At 50.6% G+C, this 27,766-nt stretch overlaps 2 protein-coding genes and 1 non-coding gene across 8 annotated transcripts in view; 1 reads left to right on the forward strand and 2 right to left on the reverse strand.

Annotated features, from left to right (window-relative positions):
* The window catches only part of LOC139242929 (uncharacterized), a 297,685-nt gene that overhangs the window by 158,828 nt on the left and 111,091 nt on the right, over window positions 1-27,766 (reverse strand). The gene's annotated exons all lie outside the window — the stretch shown is intronic.
* On the forward strand, window positions 2,488-2,570 carry trnal-uaa (transfer RNA leucine (anticodon UAA)). The gene has a single exon. It is a non-coding gene; the product is annotated as a tRNA-Leu (tRNA).
* LOC139242934 (NACHT, LRR and PYD domains-containing protein 3-like) overlaps window positions 21,726-27,766 on the reverse strand; it is a 57,637-nt gene continuing 51,596 nt past the window's right edge. For 3 of the 6 annotated variants that reach the window (XM_070870582.1, XM_070870580.1, XM_070870581.1), the window contains 5 exons: window positions 25,542-25,628; window positions 25,236-25,406; window positions 24,617-24,787; window positions 22,272-22,439; window positions 21,727-22,104 (listed from right to left, as the gene is read on the reverse strand). In XM_070870582.1, coding sequence (XP_070726683.1) covers window positions 22,017-22,104; window positions 22,272-22,439; window positions 24,617-24,787; window positions 25,236-25,406; window positions 25,542-25,628 — 685 coding nt within the window. In that variant the 3' untranslated portion in view covers window positions 21,727-22,016. Of the gene's footprint in view, window positions 22,105-22,271; window positions 22,440-24,616; window positions 24,788-25,235; window positions 25,407-25,541; window positions 25,629-27,766 lie in introns of all 6 variants that reach the window. The other 3 variants (XM_070870586.1, XM_070870584.1, XM_070870583.1) reach the window with 2 other exon arrangements.

Raw genomic sequence — 27,766 nt, forward strand, 5'->3', positions numbered from 1 at the left:
AGATAAAGGTGAGACTGAGTGAGCTGTGATACCGGGAGATACCAGCAGGGGGAGTGAGATAAAGGTGAGATTGAGTGAGCTGTGATACTGGGAGATACCAGCAGGGGGAGTGAGATAAAGGTGAGACTGAGTGAGCTGTGATACCGGGACATACCAGCAGGGGGAGGGAGATAAAGGTGAGACTGAGTGAGCTGTGATACCGGGAGATACCAGCAGGGGGAGGGAGACAAAGGTGAGACTGAGTGAGCTGTGATACCGGGAGATACCAGCAGGGGGAGGGAGACAAAGGTGAGACTGAGTGAGCTGTGATACCGGGAGATACCAGCAGGGGGAGGGAGATAAAGGTGAGACTGAGTGAGCTGTGATACCGGGACATACCAGCAGGGGGAGGGAGATAAAGGTGAGACTGAGTGAGCTGTGATACCGGGACATACCAGCAGGGGGAGGGAGATAAAGGTGAGACTGAGTGAGCTGTGATACTGGGAGATACCAGCAGGGGGAGTGAGATAAAGGTGAGACTGAGTGAGCTGTGATACCGGGAGATACCAGCAGGGGGAGGGAGATAAAGGTGAGACTGAGTGAGCTGTGATACCGGGAGATACCAGCAGGGGGAATGAGATAAAGGTGAGACTGAGTGAGCTGTGATACCGGGAGATACCAGCAGGGGGAGGGAGATAAAGGTGAGACTGAATGAGCTGTGATACCGGGAGATACCAGCAGGGGGAGGGAGATAAAGGTGAGACTGAGTGAGCTGTGATACCGGGAGATACCAGCAGGTGGAGGGAGATAAAGGTGAGACTGAGTGAGCTGTGATACCGGGAGATACCAGCAGGGGGAGGGAGATAAAGGTGAGACTGAGTGAGCTTTGATACCTGGAGATACCAGCAGGGGGAGGGAGATAAAGGTGAGACTGAGTGAGCTGTGATACCGGGAGATACCAGCAGGGGGAGGGAGATAAAGGTGAGACTGAGTGAGCTTTGATACCGGGAGATACCAGCAGGGGGAGGGAGATAAAGGTGAGACTGAGTGAGCTGTGAGTGGAATGTGGGAGGCCAGCCAGGAGTGTGTTGGAAAAGTCAATTCTGGGTGTAACAGATGTTACCTCTTCTTCCTGTTATTCAGTGTGCAACCTCCCCATATTTAGCAACGTTATCATTTGTTCTTAGTGCTGAATCTTTAGAACCCGGAAACAGTTCCTGTTTTGTATTTCTTACCTTAGAACGATTGAACCCGATACAGAAATCTCTCAGTCAGTAAAGGTAATAAGAATTAGGAACAGGAGTCGGCCATCTAGCCCCTCGAGCCTGCTCTGCCATTCAACAAGATCATGGCTGATCTGGCCGTGGACTCAGCTCCACTTACCCGCCCGCTCCCCATAACCCTTAATTCCCTTATTGGTTAAAAATCTATCTATCTGTGACTTGAATACATTCAATGAGCTAGCCTCAACTGCTTCCTTGGGCAGAGAATTCCACAGATTCACAACCCTCTGGGAGAAGAAATTCCTTCTCAACTCGGTTTTAAATTGGCTCCCCCGTATTTTGAGGCTGTGCCCCCTAGTTCTAGTCTCCCCGACCAGTGGAAACAACCTCTCTGCCTCTATCTTGTCTATCCCTTTCATTATTTTAAATGTTTCTATAAGATCACCCCTCATCCTTCTGAACTCCAACGAGTAAAGACCCAGCCTACTCAATCTATCATCATAAGGTAACCCCCTCATCTCCGGAATCAGCCGAGTGAATCGTCTCTGTACCCCCTCCAAAGCCAGTATATCCTTCCTTAAGTAAGGTGACCAAAACTGCACGCAGTACTCCAGGTGCGGCCTCACTAATACCCTATACAGTTGCAGCAGGACCTCCCTGCTCTTGTACTCCATCCCTCTCGCAATGAAGGCCAACATCCCATTCACCTTCCTGATTACCTGCTGAACCTGCAAACTAACTTTTTGGGATTCATGCACAAGGAGCCGGGTGCAGTGGCGTGCTCCTGTGATCCCGCTGCTGGGAGGCTGAGGCTGCAGGATTGCTCGAGGTCAGGAGTTCTGGGCTGCTGTCGCCTGTGCCGATCGGGTGTCCACACTAAGACCGGTTTCCACATGGTGGTCCTCGGTTAATCTGGGATCACCAGGTCTGATGAAGAGGGGTGAACCGGCCCAGGTCGGGAACGGAGCAGGTCAAAGCCCCAGTGCTGGTCAAAGCCCCAGTGCTGGTCAGTAGTTGGGTCGCACCTGTGAATAGGTGCTGCAGTGCAGCCTGGCCAATACAGTGAGACGCATCCTTTAGCAGCTTCCCTGGTGGTCTAGTGCTTAGGATTCGGCGCTTTCACCGCTGCGGCCCGGGTTCGATTCCCGGTCAAGGAACATTGTATTTTCGGCCGCTTGAACTGCAAGGCTGTTCCTGAACAAATTTACAGCTCACAGCATTCTTGCTGCCCCAACCATCAGCAGCGCATCATTCGTTGTAGTGATACAGCATACACTTCTGTGGCACCAGGATGGCCGAGTGGTTAAGGCGTTGGGCTTAAGATCCAATGGGTTTATACCCGCGTGGATTCGAACCCCACTCCTGATAATTACTTAATTAAACAGTGATTTCTCCCATTCTGCTCAGTGATAACTGATTTTCATCTGTTGCATTTGCATTTTCTTCCGCCAGCAGCTCGACCTCAATTATGACACGCAGCTCCTGTTTGTGAACTTGGGGGGTGCCAGGACCGCCCTCCGGGAGCTGCCTGTCTTTTACAGGGAACTCATCAGGGTCTGGAACAAAGTCTCCACCAAGCGCAGCTCTCCGCCGGCTGGAGTGGCGGCCGTCCTGCAGGAGCCGCTGCTCGGGAATCCGTACCTCCACGGCCGAGGTTTTATGTGGCGGTCGGAAGAGAGGGCTGTGGCTGGTGAGGTGACCAGGGTCAGGGACCTGCTCGATGGCGGAGGAGCGGGCTGGATGGCGCCAGACACGCTGGCGCGGCGCCTAAACTCTGCCAACGTCCGCCACGCGGCCGATGCCATCGAGTCGCTAAAAACAGCTCTGGGCCCTGACTCCGTTAGGTGTATCGAGGAGGCTCAAGCACGTGGGGAGATCCCGTCCGAACTGACCCCCGTCCGGACGGAATTCCTCATCGGCGCCAAACCCCGGAACCTCCCTCGGGGGCCGGCGCCTCACAACTTGAGCCGCCTCGGGGAAATCCCCTCCGTGCCTTTCAGTTCCGCGCGGAGGGGTTTCCTGTACGGGCTGCTCCTGCACACTCTCAACTTTGCCATCCTCGCCTGCCGTCCGGACACGCCATGGCGTACCATCTTGCCGTCCGGAGGAGGCGGGGGTCCCCGATGGAGGGCACTCTACGCAGGGGTCCTCCCACTATTCATCGGGGACTTGGCCTGGAGGGTGGTGCACGGAGCAGTGCCGTGCAACAAATTTTTAAGCCGGTTCACGGACTCCCGGGCCGCCTGCAATTTCTGCGGTCTGGAGGAGTCCGTGTTCCATGTTTTTATTGAATGCACAAGGTTGCAGCCCCTGTTCCACTATTTGAAGGGGCTGCTCCTGAAATTCTGGCTGCACTTCAGTCCCACTCTCCTGATCTTTGGGCACCCTGTGCGGAGGGGAGCGGGTAGGTCCGAAGGCCTCCTCGTAGGACTGCTCCTGGGCACGGCCAAGGGTGCCATCAGCCGGTCCAGGCAGCGGGCGGTCGAGGGGGTCGTTCAGCCCGACTGCCTGCCTCTCTTCCACTCTTACATCCGGTCCAGGGTGTCCTTGGAGATGGAGCACGCGGTGTCCACCGGTACGCTCGCGGCCTTCCACGAAAGGTGGGCACCGGAGGGACTGGAGTGCATCATCACGCCTGGCAACCAAATTTTAATTTGATTTTACGTTTTTAAGTTTAATTTGTTTTAATTGCCGGTGCTTTTAGTGTCCCCTTCCCTTTTATAGGGGGCACTGGGAAAAATTGTGATTTTAGTGCCCCAAAAAAAAAGAAAAACACAAAAAAAAAAACAAAAAAAAAAGGGGGGGGGGAAAAAAAAAAAAGGGCCTTGTAAATGTCTGGAGTGTCACCCAGGTCGGGTGGCACCGTTTAATGTTTTATGTTTTGCAGGTGAACTCCAAAAAGAGTTTCATACACAAGGACCCCCAGGTCCCTCTGCACCGCAGCATGTTGTAATTTCTCCCGATTCAAATAATATTCCCTTTTACTGTTTTTTTCCCCCAAGGTGGATGACCTCACACTTTCCGACATTGTATTCCATCTGCCAAACCTTAGTCCATGAATCCCAAAAAGTTAGTTTGCAGATGCAGCAGGTAATCAGGAAGGCGAATGGGATGTTGGCCTTCATATTTGCCTGTGAAACGGAACTGGCCCGTCACCAGTTGCCGTCCTGTCTGCTGTCCTTGAACAAGGTGGGAGAATGTGCCAGTGATGAATTGTCCCTGAACAGGAGCCAATAGCTCACTGCCTGTCAGTGTGGACAATGCTCAGGCCCCCAACTGCTGAGTGTTCACATATCACCAGATTAAATTAGGGTGACCATACTTTCTAAACCCAATCTGGGGACACACAGGGTGGGAGCACAGCAAAGTATCCAGGTCGGAAAAGGCAGGTTGTGCAGTGTAGCGAGGGGAAATTTATTAGCAGCAAATCATGGGAGAGAGGAACAGAGCGAGATAGAGCCAGTTAGCCTGACATCAGTCCTCGGGAAAATGCTGGAACCCTTTGTTAAAGAAATGATAACAGGGCACTTCGCAAATCATAACATGATCAGTGTTATGTAATGATGTGTGTATCATCCCAGTACCTTCAGTGTAATGTAAGCACAATGCTACACCACAGAGGGCGCTGTGGTGGGAAACCTAGAAGTACCTGCAACAGGTGCTATATAAGGCTGACCACCACACCTGAGAGTCACTCTGGAGCTGAACAATAAAGGACGAAGGTCACAGCAGTTAGATTTACACCAGACCGTGTGGAGTCAGTGATTTGTGTGCTACATACACCACAATATACTCACTCTCTCTCTCTCTCACACATGCAGTTTGAAAGGGATGTGGCCTGGCTGTGTCCATTTTGATGATGTCACTTACTGGCTGTGGCAGCCATGTTTGATGAGGCCTCCTCCAGAGGGACTGACCGAGACCCCCTCCGAAGGGAACTGACCGAGACCTCCTGCCGAGGGGACTGACCGAGACCCCCTCCCGAGGGGACTGACTGAGACCCCCTCCCGAGGGGACTGACCGAGACCCCCTGCCGAGGGGACTGACCGAGACTCCCTGCCGAGGGGACTGACCGAGACCCCCTGCCAAGGGGACTGACCGAGGATCCCGTCCAGAGGGGACTGACCGAGACCCCCTCTCGAGGTTGTACCCAATGGGCCCACGTGAGTTCTGTCTGTTTATTACCTGGGGTTTAATTTCCAGTCTGGGCCCTGGTTTTGTTGTCTCTGGTGAACAAGTTCCTGTTCGTTTGTGGCCCTTGTGTTTTAAAGAGGTTAAAGCCTGGGGTTAAAGTAGAACATAACACAAGTACATAAGAAATAAGAGCCGGAGTCGGCCATTTGGCCCCTCGAGCCTGCTCCACCATTTAATACGATCATGGCTGATCTGATCATGGACTCAGCCCCACTTCTCTCTCCGCTCCCTAAAACCCGACTCTCATCGTTCAAAAATCTGTGTCTCCACATTAAATATATACAAAGCCCGGCCGGCAATGTTAGAAAAACATGTTAACTGGGTGGGTGATGAACAGGGGCCGAGAGGGAATTAAGTTCAGAAACCAGTGGATGGACATTTCCAAAAATGCTTGTGTTTCGGAGCGATGCTACAACCATGGAGGCCATTTGAGGGGTTTTCATCGAGTAAATCGGGAGAGACTATTCCCAGTGGCAGGAGGGTGGGGAACCAAAGGACAGGTTTAACATTATTGGCAAAAGAACCAGAGCAGAGAGGAGGAGGATTTGTTTTGATGCAGAGAGCTGTTATGATCTGGAAAGCAGTGCCTGAAAGGAGGGTGGAAGCAGATTATACTTGTACACTTGTAAAGAAACAGTTTGCAGGGCTACAGGGAGAGAGAGGGAATAATTGGATCGCTCTTTCACAGAGCCGGCACAGGCAGGATGGGCCCAATGGGCTGTATGATTCTATGATTGTTGCAGGTTCATGGGGACCATTTTGCTGCAGGGTTACGTTGACCATTTTGCCGCAGGGTTACGTTGACCATTTTGCTGCAGGGTTACGTTGACCATTTTGCTGCAGGGTTACGTTGACCATTTTGCCGCAGGGTTACGTTGACCATTTTGCCGCAGGGTTACGTTGACCATTTTCCGTTAATGTGGGGTGGCATTTTTAGATTCCCTGCTGCACTTTTTAGCTCACATCCAGTCTCACCATCTTGTGTAAATTGCATAGCCAGCCTTCCGAGTAAAACCCATCAATAGACGGACAGGTCGTGTCTACAGTGTCGTTTGGAGAAGGTGGGATGTAGTTTTGAGGAACCTTTATTTAACACATTTAAACAATGAAGCCGGTTTTGATGAAAGTAACGAGGAGACCAGGAACAAGCTGAAGTAAGCGGGGTTTTATTAACACAACACCGGGACAACAATAACTTGCATTTATATAGCGGCTTTAATGTAATGAAACGTCACAAGGCAATTATCAGAAACATTGGACACTGGGCCACATAAAGAGATGTTAGGATGGATGACCAAAAGCTCAGTGAAAAGTCGGTTTGAAGAAGCTTTTGAAGGAGGAGGAGAGAGAGGTCGATCTGCGAAGAGCTTTAGGGAGGGAATTCCAGAGTTTAGGAGCTTGGCTGCTGAAAACATGGGCCCAACAGTGGAGCGCTGAAAATCGAGGCTGGGCAATAGGTCAGAGTGGAGAGAACTCGGAGGGTTATAGGGACACTTGTTACACAGTCTGACTCCTCACTGGGAGAGACACACTGTACACAGGGACACTTGTTACACAGTCTGACCCCTCACTGGGAGACACACTGTACACAGGGACACTTGTTACACAGTCTGACTCCTCACTGGGAGAGACACTGTACACAGGGACACTTGTTACACAGTCTGACTCCTCACTGGGAGACACACACTGTACATAGGGACACTTGTTACACAGTCTGACTCCTCACTGGGGGAGAAACACTGTACACAGGGACACTTGTTACAGAGTCTGACCCCTCACTGGGGGAGAAACACTGTACACAGGGACACTTGTTACACAGTCTGACTCCTCACTGGGAGACACACACTGTACATAGGGACACTTGTTACAGAGTCTGACCCCTCACTGGGGGAGAAACACTGTACACAGGGATACTTGTTACACAGTCTGACTCCTCACTGGGAGAGACACACAGTACACAGGGACACTTGTTACACAGTCTGACTCCTCACTGGGAGAGACACACTGTACACAGGGACATTGTTACACAGTCTGACCCCTCACTGGGAGAGACACTGTACACAGGGACACTTGTTACAGAGTCTGACTCCTCACTGGGAGAGACACACTGTACACAGGGACACTTGTTACACAGTCTGACTCCTCACTGGGAGAGACACACTGTACACAGGGACATTGTTACACAGTCTGACTCCTCACTGGGAGAGACACACACTGTACACAGGGACACTTGTTACACAGTCTGACTCCTCACTGGGAGACACACACTGTACACAGGGACACTTGTTACACAGTCTGATTCCTCACTGGGAGACACACTGTACACAGGGACACTTGTTACACAGTCTGACTCCTCACTGGGAGACACACACTGTACACAGGGACACTTGTTACAGAGTCTGACTCCTCACTGGGAGACACACACAGTACACAGGGACACTTGTTACAGAGTCTGACTCCTCACTGGGAGAGACACACTGTACACAGGGACACTTGTTACACAGTCTGACCCCTCACTGAGAGACACACTGTACACAGGGACACTTGTTACACAGTCTGACTCCTCACTGGGAGAGAGACACTGTACATAGGGACACTTGTTACAGAGTCTGACTCCTCACTGGGAGAGACACACTGTACACAGGGACACTTGTTACACAGTCTGACTCCTCACTGGGGGAGAAACATAGAAAATAAGTGCAGGAGTAGGCCATTCGGCCCTTCGAGCCTGCACCACCATTCAATAAGATCATGGCTGTTCATGCCTTCAGTACCCCGTTCCTGCTTTCTCTCCATACCCCTTGATCCCTTTAGCCGTAAGGGCCATATCTAACTCCCTCTTGAATATATCCAATGAACTGGCATCAACAACTCTCTGCGGCAGTGAATTCCACAGGTTAACAACTCCCTGAGTGAAGAAGTTTCTCCTCATCTCAGTCCTAAATGGCCTGCCCCTTATCCTAAGATTGTGTCCCCTGGTTCTGGACTTCCCCAACATCGGGAACATTCTTCCTACATCTAATCTGTCCAATCCCGTCAGAATTTTATATGTTTCTTTGAGATCACCTCTCATCCTTCTAAACTCCAGTGTATAAAGGCCCAGTTGATACAGTCTCTCCTCATATGTCAGTCCAGCCATCCCAGGAATCAGTCTGGTGAATCTTCGCTGCACTCCCTCAATAGCAAGAATGTCCTTCCTCAGATTAGGAGACCAAAACTGTACACAATATTCCAGGTGGGGCCTCACCAAGGCCCTGTACAACTGCAGGAAGACCTCCCTGCCCCTGTACTCAAATCCCCTTGCTATGAAGGCCAACATACATTTGACTTCTTCACAGCCTGCTGTACCTGCATGCCAACCTTCAATGATTGATGTACCATGACACCCAGGTCTCGCTGCACCTCCCCTTTTCCTAATCTGTCACCATTCAGATAATATTCTGCCTTCATGTTTTTGCCCCCAAAGTGGATAACCTCACATTTATCCACATTATACTGCATCTGCCATGTATTTGCCCACTCACCTAACCTGTCCAAGTCACCCTGCAGCCTCTTAGCGTCCTCCTCACAGCTCACACCGCCACCCAGTTTAGTGTCATCTGCAAACTTGGAGATATTATACTCAATTCCATCATCCAAATCATTAATATATATTATAAAGAGCTGGGGTCCCAGCACTGAGCCCTGCGGCACTCCACTAGTCACTGCCTGCCATTCTGAAAAGGACCCGTTAATCCCGACTCTCTGCTTCCTGTCTGTCAACCAGTTCTCTATCCACATCAATACATTACCTCCAATACCATGTGCCTTGATTTTGCACACCAATCTCTTGTGTGACCTTGTCAAAAGCCTTTTGAAAGTCCAAATACACCACATACACTGGTTCTCGCCTGTCCACTCTCCTCGTTACATCCTCAAAAAATTCGAGAAGATTGGTCAAGCATGATTTCCCCTTCATAAATCCATGCTGACTTGGACCAATCCTTTCACTGCTTTCCAAATGCGCTGCTTTTTCATCCTTAATGATTGATTCCAACATTTTCCCCACTACTGATGTCAGGCTAACCGGTCTATAATTACCCGTTTTCCCTCTCCCTCTTTTTTTAAAAAGTGGTGTTACATTAGCAACCCTCCAGTCCATAGGAACTGATCCAGAGTCGATAGACTGTTGGAAAATGATCACCAATGCATCCACTATTTCTAGGGCCACTTCCTTTACTCTGGGATGTAGACTATCAGGCCCTGGGGATTTATCGGCCTTCAATCCCGTTAATTTCCCGAACACAAATTCCCGCCTCTGACTCCTCACTGGGAGAGACACACTGTACACAGGGACACTTGTTACACAGTCTGACTCCTCACTGGGAGACACACACTGTACACAGGGACACTTGTTACACAGTCTGACTCCTCACTGGGAGACACACACTGTACACAGGGACACTTGTTACAGAGTCTGACTCCTCACTGGGAGAGACACACAGTACACAGGGACACTTGTTACACAGTCTGACTCCTCACTGGGAGACACACTGTACACAGGGACACTTGTTACAGAGTCTGACTCCTCACTGGGAGAGACACACTGTACACAGGGACACTTGTTACACAGTCTGACTCCTCACTGGGAGACACACACTGTACACAGGGACACTTGTTATACAGTCTGACTCCTCACTGGGAGACACACACTGTACACAGGGACACTTGTTACACAGTCTGACTCCTCACTGGGAGACACACACTGTACACAGGGACACTTGTTACACAGTCTGACTCCTCACTGGGAGACACACTGTACACAGGGACACTTGTTACACAGTCTGACTCCTCACTGGGAGAGACACACTGTACACAGGGACACTTGTTACACAGTCTGACTCCTCACTGGGAGACACACACTGTACACAGGGACACTTGTTATACAGTCTGACTCCTCACTGGGGGAGACACACTGTACACAGGGACACTTGTTACACAGTCTGACTCCTCACTGGGAGACACACACTGTACACAGGGACACTTGTTACAGTCTGACTCCTCACTGGGAGAGACACACTGTACACAGGGACACTTGTGACACAGTCTGACTCCTCACTGGGAGAGACACACTGTACACAGGGACACTTGTTACACAGTCTGACTCCTCACTGGGAAAGACACACTGTACACAGGGACACTTGTTACACAGTCTGACTCCTCACTGGGAGAGACACACTGTACATAGGGACACTTGTTACAGAGTCTGACTCCTCACTGGGAGAGAGACACTGTACATAGGGACACTTGTTACACAGTCTGACTCCTCACTGGGGGAGAAACATAGAAAATAAGTGCAGGAGTAGGCCATTCGGCCCTTCGAGCCTGCACCACCATTCAATAAGATCATGGCTGTTCATGCCTTCAGTACCCCGTTCCTGCTTTCTCTCCATACCCCTTGATCCCTTTAGCCGTAAGGGCCATATCTAACTCCCTCTTGAATATATCCAATGAACTGGCATCAACAACTCTCTGCGGCAGTGAATTCCACAGGTTAACAACTCCCTGAGTGAAGAAGTTTCTCCTCATCTCAGTCCTAAATGGCCTGCCCCTTATCCTAAGATTGTGTCCCCTGGTTCTGGACTTCCCCAACATCGGGAACATTCTTCCTACATCTAATCTGTCCAATCCCGTCAGAATTTTATATGTTTCTTTGAGATCACCTCTCATCCTTCTAAACTCCAGTGTATAAAGGCCCAGTTGATACAGTCTCTCCTCATATGTCAGTCCAGCCATCCCAGGAATCAGTCTGGTGAATCTTCGCTGCACTCCCTCAATAGCAAGAATGTCCTTCCTCAGATTAGGAGACCAAAACTGTACACAATATTCCAGGTGGGGCCTCACCAAGGCCCTGTACAACTGCAGGAAGACCTCCCTGCCCCTGTACTCAAATCCCCTTGCTATGAAGGCCAACATACATTTGACTTCTTCACAGCCTGCTGTACCTGCATGCCAACCTTCAATGATTGATGTACCATGACACCCAGGTCTCGCTGCACCTCCCCTTTTCCTAATCTGTCACCATTCAGATAATATTCTGCCTTCATGTTTTTGCCCCCAAAGTGGATAACCTCACATTTATCCACATTATACTGCATCTGCCATGTATTTGCCCACTCACCTAACCTGTCCAAGTCACCCTGCAGCCTCTTAGCGTCCTCCTCACAGCTCACACCGCCACCCAGTTTAGTGTCATCTGCAAACTTGGAGATATTATACTCAATTCCATCATCCAAATCATTAATATATATTATAAAGAGCTGGGGTCCCAGCACTGAGCCCTGCGGCACTCCACTAGTCACTGCCTGCCATTCTGAAAAGGACCCGTTAATCCCGACTCTCTGCTTCCTGTCTGTCAACCAGTTCTCTATCCACATCAATACATTACCTCCAATACCATGTGCCTTGATTTTGCACACCAATCTCTTGTGTGACCTTGTCAAAAGCCTTTTGAAAGTCCAAATACACCACATACACTGGTTCTCGCCTGTCCACTCTCCTCGTTACATCCTCAAAAAATTCGAGAAGATTGGTCAAGCATGATTTCCCCTTCATAAATCCATGCTGACTTGGACCAATCCTTTCACTGCTTTCCAAATGCGCTGCTTTTTCATCCTTAATGATTGATTCCAACATTTTCCCCACTACTGATGTCAGGCTAACCGGTCTATAATTACCCGTTTTCCCTCTCCCTCTTTTTTTAAAAAGTGGTGTTACATTAGCAACCCTCCAGTCCATAGGAACTGATCCAGAGTCGATAGACTGTTGGAAAATGATCACCAATGCATCCACTATTTCTAGGGCCACTTCCTTTACTCTGGGATGTAGACTATCAGGCCCTGGGGATTTATCGGCCTTCAATCCCGTTAATTTCCCGAACACAAATTCCCGCCTCTGACTCCTCACTGGGAGAGACACACTGTACACAGGGACACTTGTTACACAGTCTGACTCCTCACTGGGAGACACACACTGTACACAGGGACACTTGTTACACAGTCTGACTCCTCACTGGGAGACACACACTGTACACAGGGACACTTGTTACAGAGTCTGACTCCTCACTGGGAGAGACACACAGTACACAGGGACACTTGTTACACAGTCTGACTCCTCACTGGGAGACACACTGTACACAGGGACACTTGTTACAGAGTCTGACTCCTCACTGGGAGAGACACACTGTACACAGGGACACTTGTTACACAGTCTGACTCCTCACTGGGAGACACACACTGTACACAGGGACACTTGTTATACAGTCTGACTCCTCACTGGGAGACACACACTGTACACAGGGACACTTGTTACACAGTCTGACTCCTCACTGGGAGACACACACTGTACACAGGGACACTTGTTACACAGTCTGACTCCTCACTGGGAGACACACTGTACACAGGGACACTTGTTACACAGTCTGACTCCTCACTGGGAGAGACACACTGTACACAGGGACACTTGTTACACAGTCTGACTCCTCACTGGGAGACACACACTGTACACAGGGACACTTGTTATACAGTCTGACTCCTCACTGGGGGAGACACACTGTACACAGGGACACTTGTTACACAGTCTGACTCCTCACTGGGAGACACACACTGTACACAGGGACACTTGTTACAGTCTGACTCCTCACTGGGAGAGACACACTGTACACAGGGACACTTGTGACACAGTCTGACTCCTCACTGGGAGAGACACACTGTACACAGGGACACTTGTTACACAGTCTGACTCCTCACTGGGAAAGACACACTGTACACAGGGACACTTGTTACACAGTCTGACTCCTCACTGGGAGAGACACACTGTACATAGGGACACTTGTTACAGAGTCTGACTCCTCACTGGGAGAGAGACACTGTACATAGGGACACTTGTTACACAGTCTGACTCCTCACTGGGGGAGAAACATAGAAAATAAGTGCAGGAGTAGGCCATTCGGCCCTTCGAGCCTGCACCACCATTCAATAAGATCATGGCTGTTCATGCCTTCAGTACCCCGTTCCTGCTTTCTCTCCATACCCCTTGATCCCTTTAGCCGTAAGGGCCATATCTAACTCCCTCTTGAATATATCCAATGAACTGGCATCAACAACTCTCTGCGGCAGTGAATTCCACAGGTTAACAACTCCCTGAGTGAAGAAGTTTCTCCTCATCTCAGTCCTAAATGGCCTGCCCCTTATCCTAAGATTGTGTCCCCTGGTTCTGGACTTCCCCAACATCGGGAACATTCTTCCTACATCTAATCTGTCCAATCCCGTCAGAATTTTATATGTTTCTTTGAGATCACCTCTCATCCTTCTAAACTCCAGTGTATAAAGGCCCAGTTGATACAGTCTCTCCTCATATGTCAGTCCAGCCATCCCAGGAATCAGTCTGGTGAATCTTCGCTGCACTCCCTCAATAGCAAGAATGTCCTTCCTCAGATTAGGAGACCAAAACTGTACACAATATTCCAGGTGGGGCCTCACCAAGGCCCTGTACAACTGCAGGAAGACCTCCCTGCCCCTGTACTCAAATCCCCTTGCTATGAAGGCCAACATACATTTGACTTCTTCACAGCCTGCTGTACCTGCATGCCAACCTTCAATGATTGATGTACCATGACACCCAGGTCTCGCTGCACCTCCCCTTTTCCTAATCTGTCACCATTCAGATAATATTCTGCCTTCATGTTTTTGCCCCCAAAGTGGATAACCTCACATTTATCCACATTATACTGCATCTGCCATGTATTTGCCCACTCACCTAACCTGTCCAAGTCACCCTGCAGCCTCTTAGCGTCCTCCTCACAGCTCACACCGCCACACAGTTTAGTGTCATCTGCAAACTTGGAGATATTATACTCAATTCCATCATCCAAATCATTAATATATATTATAAAGAGCTGGGGTCCCAGCACTGAGCCCTGCGGCACTCCACTAGTCACTGCCTGCCATTCTGAAAAGGACCCGTTAATCCCGACTCTCTGCTTCCTGTCTGTCAACCAGTTCTCTATCCACATCAATACATTACCTCCAATACCATGTGCCTTGATTTTGCACACCAATCTCTTGTGTGACCTTGTCAAAAGCCTTTTGAAAGTCCAAATACACCACATACACTGGTTCTCGCCTGTCCACTCTCCTCGTTACATCCTCAAAAAATTCGAGAAGATTGGTCAAGCATGATTTCCCCTTCATAAATCCATGCTGACTTGGACCAATCCTTTCACTGCTTTCCAAATGCGCTGCTTTTTCATCCTTAATGATTGATTCCAACATTTTCCCCACTACTGATGTCAGGCTAACCGGTCTATAATTACCCGTTTTCCCTCTCCCTCTTTTTTTAAAAAGTGGTGTTACATTAGCAACCCTCCAGTCCATAGGAACTGATCCAGAGTCGATAGACTGTTGGAAAATGATCACCAATGCATCCACTATTTCTAGGGCCACTTCCTTTACTCTGGGATGTAGACTATCAGGCCCTGGGGATTTATCGGCCTTCAATCCCGTTAATTTCCCGAACACAAATTCCCGCCTCTGACTCCTCACTGGGAGAGACACACTGTACACAGGGACACTTGTTACACAGTCTGACTCCTCACTGGGAGACACACACTGTACACAGGGACACTTGTTACACAGTCTGACTCCTCACTGGGAGACACACACTGTACACAGGGACACTTGTTACAGAGTCTGACTCCTCACTGGGAGAGACACACAGTACACAGGGACACTTGTTACACAGTCTGACTCCTCACTGGGAGACACACTGTACACAGGGACACTTGTTACAGAGTCTGACTCCTCACTGGGAGAGACACACTGTACACAGGGACACTTGTTACACAGTCTGACTCCTCACTGGGAGACACACACTGTACACAGGGACACTTGTTATACAGTCTGACTCCTCACTGGGAGACACACACTGTACACAGGGACACTTGTTACACAGTCTGACTCCTCACTGGGAGACACACACTGTACACAGGGACACTTGTTACACAGTCTGACTCCTCACTGGGAGACACACTGTACACAGGGACACTTGTTACACAGTCTGACTCCTCACTGGGAGAGACACACTACACAGGGACACTTGTTACACAGTCTGACTCCTCACTGGGAGACACACACTGTACACAGGGACACTTGTTATACAGTCTGACTCCTCACTGGGGGAGACACTCTGTACACAGGGACACTTGTTACACAGTCTGACTCCTCACTGGGAGACACACACTGTACACAGGGACACTTGTTACAGTCTGACTCCTCACTGGGAGAGACACACTGTACACAGGGACACTTGTGACACAGTCTGACTCCTCACTGGGAGAGACACACTGTACACAGGGACACTTGTTACACAGTCTGACTCCTCACTGGGAGAGACACACTGTACACAGGGACACTTGTTACACAGTCTGACTCCTCACTGGGAGAGACACACTGTACATAGGGACACTTGTTACACAGTCTGACTCCTCACTGGGAGAGAGACACTGTACATAGGGACACTTGTTACACAGTCTGACTCCTCACTGGGGGAGAAACATAGAAAATAAGTGCAGGAGTAGGCCATTCGGCCCTTCGAGCCTGCACCACCATTCAATAAGATCATGGCTGTTCATGCCTTCAGTACCCCGTTCCTGCTTTCTCTCCATACCCCTTGATCCCTTTAGCCGTAAGGGCCATATCTAACTCCCTCTTGAATATATCCAATGAACTGGCATCAACAAATCTCTGCGGCAGTGAATTCCACAGGTTAACAACTCCCTGAGTGAAGAAGTTTCTCCTCATCTCAGTCCTAAATGGCCTGCCCCTTATCCTAAGACTGTGTCCCCTGGTTCTGGACTTCCCCAACATCGAGAACATTCTTCCCACATCTAATCTGTCCAATCCCGTCAGAATTTTATATGTTTCTTTGAGATCACCTCTCATCCTTCTAAACTCCAGTGTATAAAGGCCCAGTTGATACAGTCTCTCCTCATATGTCAGTCCAGCCATCCCAGGAATCAGTCTGGTGAATCTTCGCTGCACTCCCTCAATAGCAAGAATGTCCTTTCTCAGATTAGGAGACCAAAACTGTACACAATATTCCAGGTGGGGCCTCACCAAGGCCCTGTACAACTGTAGCAACACCTCCCTGCCCCTGTACTCAAATCCCCTCGCTATGAAGGCCAACATACATTTGACTTCTTCACCGCCTGCTGTACCTGCATGCCAACCTTCAATGATTGATGTACCATGACACCCAGGTCTCGCTGCACCTCCCCTTTTCCTAATCTGTCACCATTCAGATAATATTCTGCCTTCATGTTTTTGCCCCCAAAGTGGATAACCTCACATTTATCCACATTATACTGCATCTGCCATGTATTTGCCCACTCACCTAACCTGTCCAAGTCACCCTGCAGCCTCTTAGCGTCCTCCTCACAGCTCACACCGCCACCCAGTTTAGTGTCATCTGCAAACTTGGAGATATTATACTCAATTCCATCATCCAAATCATTAATATATATTATAAAGAGCTGGGGTCCCAGCACTGAGCCCTGCGGCACTCCACTAGTCACTGCCTGCCATTCTGAAAAGGACCCGTTAATCCCGACTCTCTGCTTCCTGTCTGTCAACCAGTTCTCTATCCACATCAATACATTACCTCCAATACCATGTGCCTTGATTTTGCACACCAATCTCTTGTGTGACCTTGTCAAAAGCCTTTTGAAAGTCCAAATACACCACATACACTGGTTCTCCCCTGTCCACTCTCCTCGTTACATCCTCAAAAAATTCGAGAAGATTGGTCAAGCATGATTTCCCCTTCATAAATCCATGCTGACTTGGACCAATCCTTTCACTGCTTTCCAAATGCGCTGCTTTTTCATCCTTAATGATTGATTCCAACATTTTCCCCACTACTGATGTCAGGCTAACCGGTCTATAATTACCCGTTTTCCCTCTCCCTCTTTTTTTAAAAAGTGGTGTTACATTAGCAACCCTCCAGTCCATAGGAACTGATCCAGAGTCGATAGACTGTTGGAAAATGATCACCAATGCATCCACTATTTCTAGGGCCACTTCCTTTACTCTGGGATGTAGACTATCAGGCCCTGGGGATTTATCGGCCTTCAATCCCGTTAATTTCCCGAACACAAATTCCCGCCTCTGACTCCTCACTGGGAGAGATACACTGTACACAGGGACACTTGTTACAGAGTCTGACCCCTCACTGGGAGACACACAATGGACACAGGGATACTTGTTACACAGTCTGACTCCTCACTGGGAGACACACACTGTACACAGGGACACTTGTTACACAGTCTGACTCCTCACTGGGAGACACACACTGTACACAGGGACACTTGTTACACAGTCTGACTCCTCACTGGGGGAGAAACACTGTACACAGGGATACTTGTTACACAGTCTGACTCCTCACTGGGAGAGACACACTGTACACAGGGACACTTGTTACACAGTCTGACTCCTCACTGGGAGACACACACTGTACATAGGGACACTTGTTACACAGTCTGACTCCTCACTGGGAGACACACACTGTACATAGGGACACTTGTTACAGAGTCTGACCCCTCACTGGGGGAGAAACACTGTACACAGGGACACTTGTTACACAGTCTGACTCCTCACTGGGAGACACACACTGTACACAGGGACACTTGTTACAGAGTCTGACCCCTCACTGGGGGAGAAACACTGTACACAGGGACACTTGTTACACAGTCTGACTCCTCACTGGGAGACACACTGTACACAGGGACACTTGTTACACAGTCTGACTCCTCACTGGGAGACACACACTGTACACAGGGACACTTGTTACACAGTCTGACTCCTCACTGGGAGACACACACTGTACACAGGGACACTTGTTACACAGTCTGACCCCTCACTGGGAGACACACTGTACACAGGGACACTTGTTACACAGTCTGACCCCTCACTGGGAGACACACTGTACACAGGGACACTTGTTACACAGTCTGACTCCTCACTGGGAGACACACACTGTACACAGGGACACTTGTTACACAGTCTGACTCCTCACTGGGAGACACACTGTACACAGGGACACTTGTTACACAGTCTGACTCCTCACTGGGAGACACACACTGTACACAGGGACACTTGTTACACAGTCTGACCCCTCACTGGGAGACACACTGTACACAGGGACACTTGTTACACAGTCTGACTCCTCACTGGGAGACACACACTGTACACAGGGACACTTGTTACACAGTCTGACTCCTCACTGGGAGACACACTGTACACAGGGACACTTGTTACACAGTCTGACCCCTCACTGGGAGACACACACTGTACACAGGGACACTTGTTACACAGTCTGACCCCTCACTGGGAGAGACACACTGTACACAGGGACACTTGTTACACAGTCTGACTCCTCACTGGGAGAGACACACTGTACACAGGGACACTTGTTACACAGTCTGACTCCTCACTGGGAGACACATACTGTACACAGGGACACTTGTTACACAGTCTGATTCCTCACTGGGAGACACACACTGTACACAGAGACACTTGTTACACAGTCTGACTCCTCACTGGGAGACACACACTGTACACAGAGACACTTGTTACACAGTCTGACTCCTCACTGGGAGAGACACTGTACACAGGGACACTTGTTACACAGTCTGACTCCTCACTGGGAGACACACTGTACACAGGGACACTTGTTACACAGTCTGACTCCTCACTGGGAGAGACTCACTGTACACAGGGACACTTGTTACACAGTCTGACTCCTCACTGGGAGAGAGACACTGTACACAGGGACACTTGTTACACAGTCTGACTCCTCACTGGGAGAGACTAACTGTACACAGGGACACTTGTTACACAGTCTGACTCCTCACTGGGAGAGACACACTGTACACAGGGAGACTTGTTACACAGTCTGACTCCTCACTGGGAGAGATACACTGTACACAGGGACACTTGTTACACAGTCTGACTCCTCACTGGGAGACACACACTGTACACAGAGACACTTGTTACACAGTCTGACTCCTCACTGGGAGAGACACACTGTACACAGGGAGACTTGTTACACAGTCTGACTCCTCACTGGGAGAGATACACTGTACACAGGGACACTTGTTACACAGTCTGACTCCTCACTGGGAGACACACACTGTACATAGGGACACTTGTTACAGAGTCTGACCCCTCACTGGGAGACAATCACTGTACACAGGGACACTTGTGACACAGTCTGACTCCTCACTGGGAGAGACTCACTGTACACAGGGAGACTTGTTACACAGTCTGACTCCTCACTGGGAGAGACACACACTGGACACAGGGACACTTGTTACACAGTCTGACTCCTCACTGAGAGACACACACTGTACACAGGGACACTTGTTACACAAGTCTGACTCCTCACTGGGAGACACACTGGACACAGGGACACTTGTTTAGAGACTGACTCCTCACTGGGAGAGACACACTGTACACAGGGACACTTGTTACACAGTCTGACTCCTCACTGGGAGACACACACAGTACACAGGGACACTTGTTACACAGTCTGACTGCTCACTGGGAGACACACACTGTACACAGGGACACTTGTTACACAGTCTGACTCCTCACTGGGAGAGACAGACTGTACACAGGGAGACTTGTTCCACAGTCTGACTCCTCACTGGGAGAGATACACTGTACACAGGGACACTTGTTACACAGTCTGACTCCTCACTGGGAGAGACACACTGTACACAGGAACATTTGTTGCACAGTCTGACTGCTCACTGGGAGACACACACTGTACACAGGGACACTTGTTACACAGTCTGACTCCTCACTGGGAGACACAATGTACACAGGGACACTTGTTACACAGTCTGACCCCTCACTGGGAGGGACAGACTGTACACAGGGAGACTTGTTACACAGTCTGACTCCTCACTGGGAGAGATACACTGTACACAGGGCACTTGTTACACAGTCTGACCCCTCACTGGGAGACACACTGTACACAGGGAGACTTGTTACACAGTCTGACTCCTCACTGGGAGAGACACACACTGGACACAGGGACACTTGTTACACAGTCTGACCCCTCACTGGGAGAGACACACTGTACACAGGGACACTTGTTACACAAGTCTGACTCCTCACTGGGAGACACACACTGGACACAGGGACACTTGTTACACAGTCTGACTCCTCACTGGGAGAGACACACTGTACACAGGGACACTTGTTACACAGTCTGACTGCTCACTGGGAGACACACACTGTACACAGGGACACTTGTTACACAGTCTGACTCCTCACTGGGAGACACACACTGTACACAGGGACACTTGTTACACAGTCTGACTCCTCACTGGGAGAGTCACACTGTACACAGGGACACTTGTTACACAGTCTGACTCCTCACTGGGAGACACACACTGTGCACAGGGACACTTGTTACACAGTCTGACCCCTCATTGGGAGACACACTGTACACAGAGACACTTGTTACACAGTCTGATTCCTCACTGGGAGACACACACACTGTACACAGGGACACTTGTTACACGGTCTGACTCCTCTCTGGGAGAGAGCCCCAGGAATACTGAGCACAATTGTCAGTGTCCCACTGCAGCCCAGACTGAGCCCCACCCTGGGCCCTTCCTGTCTGTGCATTTCCCCAGTGCCCCATTGGGGAACATTCAGCCCCAGATATCCTGCAGAAGCAGCGCTGTGGGAGCGGGGCAGCTGGGTCACGTGACCCTGTGGCGGGACCTCTGACCTCACAATGGGAGATGGCGCTCGCTCAGCTCGAGCGGGAAACCGTTAAAAGGCCGGCAGGATTTAAACCTGGAGTGCGCGGGGTTAAAGGGGAGGGGCAGGAAATCGGCCCAAATGGTCAAATAATGAGAGCAGTGATGGTCATACAGTGAAATGTTCACACAATGGGAGCAGTGATGGTCACACAGTGAAATGTTCACACAATGGGAGCAGTGATGGTCACACAGTGAAATGTTCACACAATGGGAGCAGTGATGGTCACACAGTGAAATGTTCACACAATGGGAGCAGTGATGGTCACACAGTGAAATGTTCACACAATGGGAGCAGTGATGGTCACACAGTGAAATGTTCACACAATGGGAGCAGTGATGGTCATACAGTGAAATGTTCACAGAATGAGAGCAGTGATGGTCACACAGTGAAATGTTCACACAATGGGAGCAGTGATGGTCATACAGTGAAATGTTCACACAATGAGAGCAGTGATGGTCACACAGTGAAATGTTCACACAATGGGAGCAGTGATGGTCACACAGTGAAATGTTCACACAATGGGAGCAGTGATGGTCATACAGTGAAATGTTCACACAATGGGAGCAGTGATGGTCATACAGTGAAATGTTCACACAATGAGAGCAGTGATGGTCATACAGTGAAATGTTCACACAATGGGAGCAGTGATGGTCATACAGTGAAATGTTCACACAATGGGAGCAGTGATGGTCATACAGTGAAATGTTCACACAATGAGAGCAGTGATGGTCACACAGTGAAATGTTCACACATACACTCTCAGTCTGGGTCTGGATTCCCGCAGCGACTCCAGGTGTCTCTGTCCGGTTGAACTGAACTGATTCCCCAACAACCTGAAACAGATTAAAGATTAAACAGGAAATAAACAGATTGAACAACAGTGTAAATAACAGGGAAACTGGGTTAATATTTCAAAGTTAATTACAGTCAAATATTACCCATAAATAGTGACTGAACTTATTTATATTTTATTACATTAAACATTAACACAAACACTCACCAGATCTGCTCCAGACTCCTGCAGGTCAGTATGAGGCGACGGAGAGCAGGGTAAGAACGGTCTGTGAAGGAGTTTGATCGCAGGTCCAGAACCGTCAGTGAGCGGTTTGTACTGAGAGCGGAGGCGAGATCCTCGGCACCAGAATCTGTGAGACCGACATCATACAGCCTGGGGATCAGAGAGAGAATTAACAGGGATCAGAGTAAATCCCCAGTGTTTATTAATAACACTATTACTGATACTAATAATAATGTTCAGTGTTTATTAATGACACAGTTAAGCGTCCCGAATCCGGCAACCTCGGGACCGAGGCCGAGCCAGTTTTTGTATTTTTCCAGACTTCAGAACGTGTTTCTGACATTCGAAATCCGTAAACAACTGAGATCAGGTTTGGGTATTTCCGGATTTCGGAACGTCAGAAACGGGGAGGAGGGGGGGGTTTGCTCTCCAAGGAGGTGTTCAGGCGGAGCCCCGCAGTGGAGGTGTTCGGGCGGGGCCCTGCCTGGGAGAAGGTGTTGGGGCGGGGCCCTGCCGGGAGGAAGGTGTTCGGGCGGGGCCCTGCCGGGAGGAAGGTGTTCGGGCGGGGCCCTGCCGGGGAGAAGGTATTGGGGCGGGGCCCTGCCGGGGAGAAAGTGTTCGGGCGGGGCCCTGCCGGGGAGAAGGTGTTGGGGCGGGGCCCTGTCGGGGAGAAGGTGTTGGGGCGGGGCCCTGCCGGGGAGAAGGTGTTGGGGCGGGGCACTGCCGGGGAGAAGGTGTTGGGGCGGGGCCCTGTCGGGGAGAAGGTGTTGGGGTGGGGCCCTGCCGGGGAGAAGGTGTTGGGGTGGGGCCCTGCCGGGGAGAAGGTGTTGGGGTGGGGCCCTGCCGGGGAGAAGGTGTTGGGGCGGGGCACTGCCGGGGAGAAGGTGTTGGGGCGGGGCCCTGTCGGGGAGAAGGTGTTGGGGTGGGGCCCTGCCGGGGAGAAGGTGTTGGGGTGGGGCCCTGCCGGGGAGAAGGTGTTGGGGCGGGGCACTGCCGGGGAGAAGGTGTTCGGGCGGGGCCCTGTCGGGGAGAAGGTGTTGGGGCGGGGCCCTGTCGGGGAGAAGGTGTTCGGGCGGGGCCCTGTCGGGGAGAAGGTGTTGGGGTGGGGCCCTGCCGGGGAGAAGATGTTCGGGCGCGGCCCTGCCGGGGAGAAGGTGTTGGGGTGGGGCCCTGCCGGGGAGAAGGTGTTGGGGCGGGGCCCTGCCGGGGAGAAGGTGTTGGGGCGGGGCCCTGCCGGGGAGAAGGTGTTCGGGTGGGGCCCTGCCGGGGAGGTGGTTTTGGGGTGGGGCCCTGTCGGGGAGAAGGTGTTGGGGCGGGGCCCTGCCGGGGAGAAGGTGTTCGGGTGGGGCCCTGCCGGGGAGGTGGTTTTGGGGTGGGGCCCTGTCGGGGAGAAGGTGTTGGGGCGGGGCCCTGCCGGGGAGAAGGTGTTGGGGTGGGGCCCTGCCGGGGAGGTGGTTTTGGGGCGGGGCCCTGCCGGGGAGAAGGTGTTCGGGTGGGGCCCTGCCGGGGAGAAGGTGTTGGGGCGGGGCCCTGTCGGGGAGAAGGTGTTCGGGTGGGGCCCTGCCGGGGAGTAGGTGTTCGGGTGGGGCCCTGCCGGGGAGAAGGTGTTCGGGTGGGGCCCTGCCGGGGAGGTGGTTTTGGGGTGGGGCCCTGTCGGGGAGAAGGTGTTCGGGTGGGGCCCTGCCGGGGAGAAGGTGTTCGGGTGGGGCCCTGCCGGGGAGAAGGTGTTCGGGTGGGGCCCTGCCGGGGAGGTGGTTTTGGGGTGGGGCCCTGTCGGGGAGAAGGTGGTCGGGCGGAGCCCTTGATCGGGCGGGGCCTTGCCGGGGAGGTGAGCGGGCGGGGCCCTGCCGGGGAGAAGGTGTTCGGGTGGGGCCTTGCCGGGGAGGTGAGCGGGCGGGGCCCTGCCGGGGAGAAGGTGTTATTCGGGTGGGCCAGCGAGGAGGCCCCAAGGCAAGGGCGGCGAGGCCCGAGGTCGGCAGGGTCGTCCGGTCCAGATTACGGAAAATTTCACGGATTCCAGATGACCTGGCACAGATTGTTCCCGATTCCGGAATATTCCCGAACATTTCGGATTTTAGACGCTCAACCTGTAATATTCAGTGTTTATTAGTGTCAGTATCAGAAACGGTGTTATTAATAAACACTGAATATTATTAGTAACACTATTACTGATACTAATGATAATGATCAGTGTTTATTAATAACACTATTACTGATAATAAACACTGATCATTATTATTAATGACACTATTACTGATACTAATAATAATGTTCAGTGTCAGACACCCAGTTATTATAAACACAATCTCACACAGTCTGGTACTTACTGCAGTTCCTGTATTTTACAGTCCGGGTCCCTCAGAGCCGCAGACAGCAGTTTCACTCCTGAATCTCCCAGGTTATTGCTGCTCAGGTCCAGAACCGTCAGTGAGCGGTTTGTACTGAGAGCGGAGGAGAGATCCTCAGCACCAGAATCTGTGAGACCGACAGCACGCAGCCTGGGGATCAGAGAGAGAAATAACAGGAATCAGAGTAAATCCCCAGTCTTTATTAATAACATTATTTCTGATATTAATAAAAACTATACATTATTATCAGTAACACTGTTACTGATACGAATGCAGTTGAGTGTCTCGAATCCGGCAACCTCGGGACCGAGGCTGAGCTGGTTTTCGTGTTTTTCTGGACTTCGGACCATGTTTCTGACGTCCGAAATCCCAAAACACCCAAGCTCAGGTATTTCCGGATTTTGGAATGTCAGCAAGGGTGGTGGGGGAGGGTGTTCGTTCAGACGGGGCCCCGTCACCGTGGAGGTGATCTGGTGGGGCCCTGCCGTGGAGGTGATCGGGTGGGGCCCTGCCGTGGAGGTGATCGGGTGGGGCCCTGCCGTGGAGGTGTCAGACACCCAGTTATTATAAACACAATCTCACACAGTCTGGTACTTACTGCAGTTCCTGTATTTTACAGTCCGGGTCCCTCAGAGCCACAGACAGCAGTTTCACTCCTGAATCTCCCAGGTTATTGTAACTCAGCTCCAGAACCGCCAGTGAGCGGTTTGTACTGAGAGCGGAGGCGAGATCCTCGGTACAAGAATCTGAGAGACCGACAGCACGCAGCCTGGGGATCAGAGAGAGACATAACAGGAATCAGATTAAAACCCCCGTGTTTATTAATGACACTATTACTAATAATAATGTTCAGTGTCAGACACCCAGTTATTATTAACACAATCTCACACAGTCTGGTACTTACCACAGTTCCTGTATTTTACAGTCCGGGTCCCTCAGAGCCGCAGACAGCAGTTTCACTCCTGAATCTCCCAGGTTATTGCTGCTCAGTCTAAACACAAACAGAGTGAGAAACAAACTGAACCAAACCCCGGATCGGATATATTCTCTCTCTCGGATATTACAGCAATCACTGAAAGTACATCAGTAAATTAATACCCAGTTTTGGGCCGGGATTCCCCACCTGGGTGGGTCCGGTGTGACCGGGGTCGGTGGTGGGTCCCCATCTCGTGTCCGGTTCCAGCCCACTCTGTGAAACTCTCCCCTGATTGGCCATGTTAAGCCCCGCCCGGCGTGGTTCCCGACCAATTGGAAGAAGCGGTTCTGGTGACGCAGCATCAGCCGGTTCTCTTAAAGGGACCGTGTGCACATTGATGTTCACAGTTGTGCTGTCAGTGAGCTGCTGCAAACACTGACCAGCTCTGTACAGAGGTGCACCGCTGCACCCTTGCTCTCCCAGCACTCCCTCCATATGGCTATGGAGGGATTCACAGCACACAGGGAGGTCCTCTTCCCTTCCCATGGGTGGAAGAGACCTCCCCAGGAGACCAACGCAGCCTGGGTGCACATTGCACAAGCAGGGATGTAGTCAGGGGGACCTGGCTGCAGTGGTGCAAACCTTTCAATGATCTCAGTGGATCACAAAACGTTAGAGCAAATCCAAACTGATCCTCATCAGAAATAGGAGCAGGAGTAGGCCATACGGCCCCTCGAACCTGCTCCGCCATTCAATAAGATCATGGCTGATCTGATCATGGACTCAGCTCCACTTCCCCGCCCGCTCCCCATAACCGCTTATCATTTAAGAAACGGTCTATTTCTGTCTTAAAGTTATTCAATGTCCCAGCCTCCACAGCTCTCTGAGGCAGCGAATTCCACAGATTTATCACCCTCAGAGAAGAAATTTCTCCTCATCAGTTTTAAATGGGCGGCCCCTTATTCTAAGATCATGTCCTCTAGTTCTAGTCTCCCCCATCAGTGGAAACATCCTCCCTACATCCACCGTGTCAAGCCCCCTCATAATCTTATACGTTTTGATAAGATCACCTCTCATTCTTCTGAATTCCAATGAGTAGAGGCCCAACCTGCTCAACCTTTCCTCATAAGTCAACCCCCTCATCCCCGGAATCAACCGAGTGAACCTTCTCTGAACTGCCTCCAAAGCAAGTATGTCCTTTCGTAAATACGGAGACCAAAACTGCACGCAGTACTCCAGGTGTAGCCTCATCAATACCCTGTATAACTGTAGCAAGTCTTCCCTGCTTTTATACTCCATCCTCTTTGCAATAAAGGCCAAGATACCATTGGCCTTCCTGATCACTTACTGTATTCAAGAGGGATATATTCAAGAGGGAGTTAGATGTGGCTCTTACGGCTAAAGGGATCAAGGGGTATGGAGAGAAAGCAGGAAAGGGGTACTGAGGTGAATGATCAGCCATGATCTTATTAAATGGTGGTGCAGGCTCGAAGGGCCGAATGGCCTACTCCTGCACCTATTTTCTATGTTTCTATGTACCTGATTTCTGTGTAACTGTTATATATGTAAACCTGAAATGCCATGTTTAATCACCAGAGGGCTCATCCCCTGGAGTCCCAAGGGATCCCACAATCCCCTGGGAGCACCTGTACATAAGGAGGCCTCACAGATTGGAGACGCACTCTGAGACCTGTAATAAAGGACGATGGTCACACTTTACTTTGAGCTTGCGGTATCTAGTCTGACTCTTTATCCAAGACACAACACTAACCTTTTGTGTTTCATGCACAAGTACCCCCAGGTCCCGCTGCACTGCAGCACTTTGCAATTTTTCTCCATTTAAATAATAACTTGCTCTTTGATTTCTTCTGCCAAAATGCATGACCGCACACTTTCCAACATTATACTCCATCTGCCAAATTTTTGCCCACTCACTTAGCCTGTCTATATCCCTTTGTAGATTTTTGTGTCCTCCTCACACATTGCTTTTCCTCCCATCTTTGTATCATCAGCAAACTGGGCTACGTTACACTCAGTCCCTTCTTCCAGGTCATTAATATAGATTGTAAATAGTTGGGGTCCCAGCACTGATCCCTGTGGCACCCCACTAGTTACTGATTACCAACCCGAGAATGAACCATTTATCCCAACTCTCTGTTCTCTGTTAGTTAGCCAATCCTCTATCCACGCTAATATATTACCCCCAACCCCGT

This window comes from Pristiophorus japonicus, unplaced genomic scaffold, assembly GCF_044704955.1.
Source record: "Pristiophorus japonicus isolate sPriJap1 unplaced genomic scaffold, sPriJap1.hap1 HAP1_SCAFFOLD_154, whole genome shotgun sequence".
NCBI classification, from domain to species: Eukaryota; Metazoa; Chordata; class Chondrichthyes; family Pristiophoridae; genus Pristiophorus; species Pristiophorus japonicus.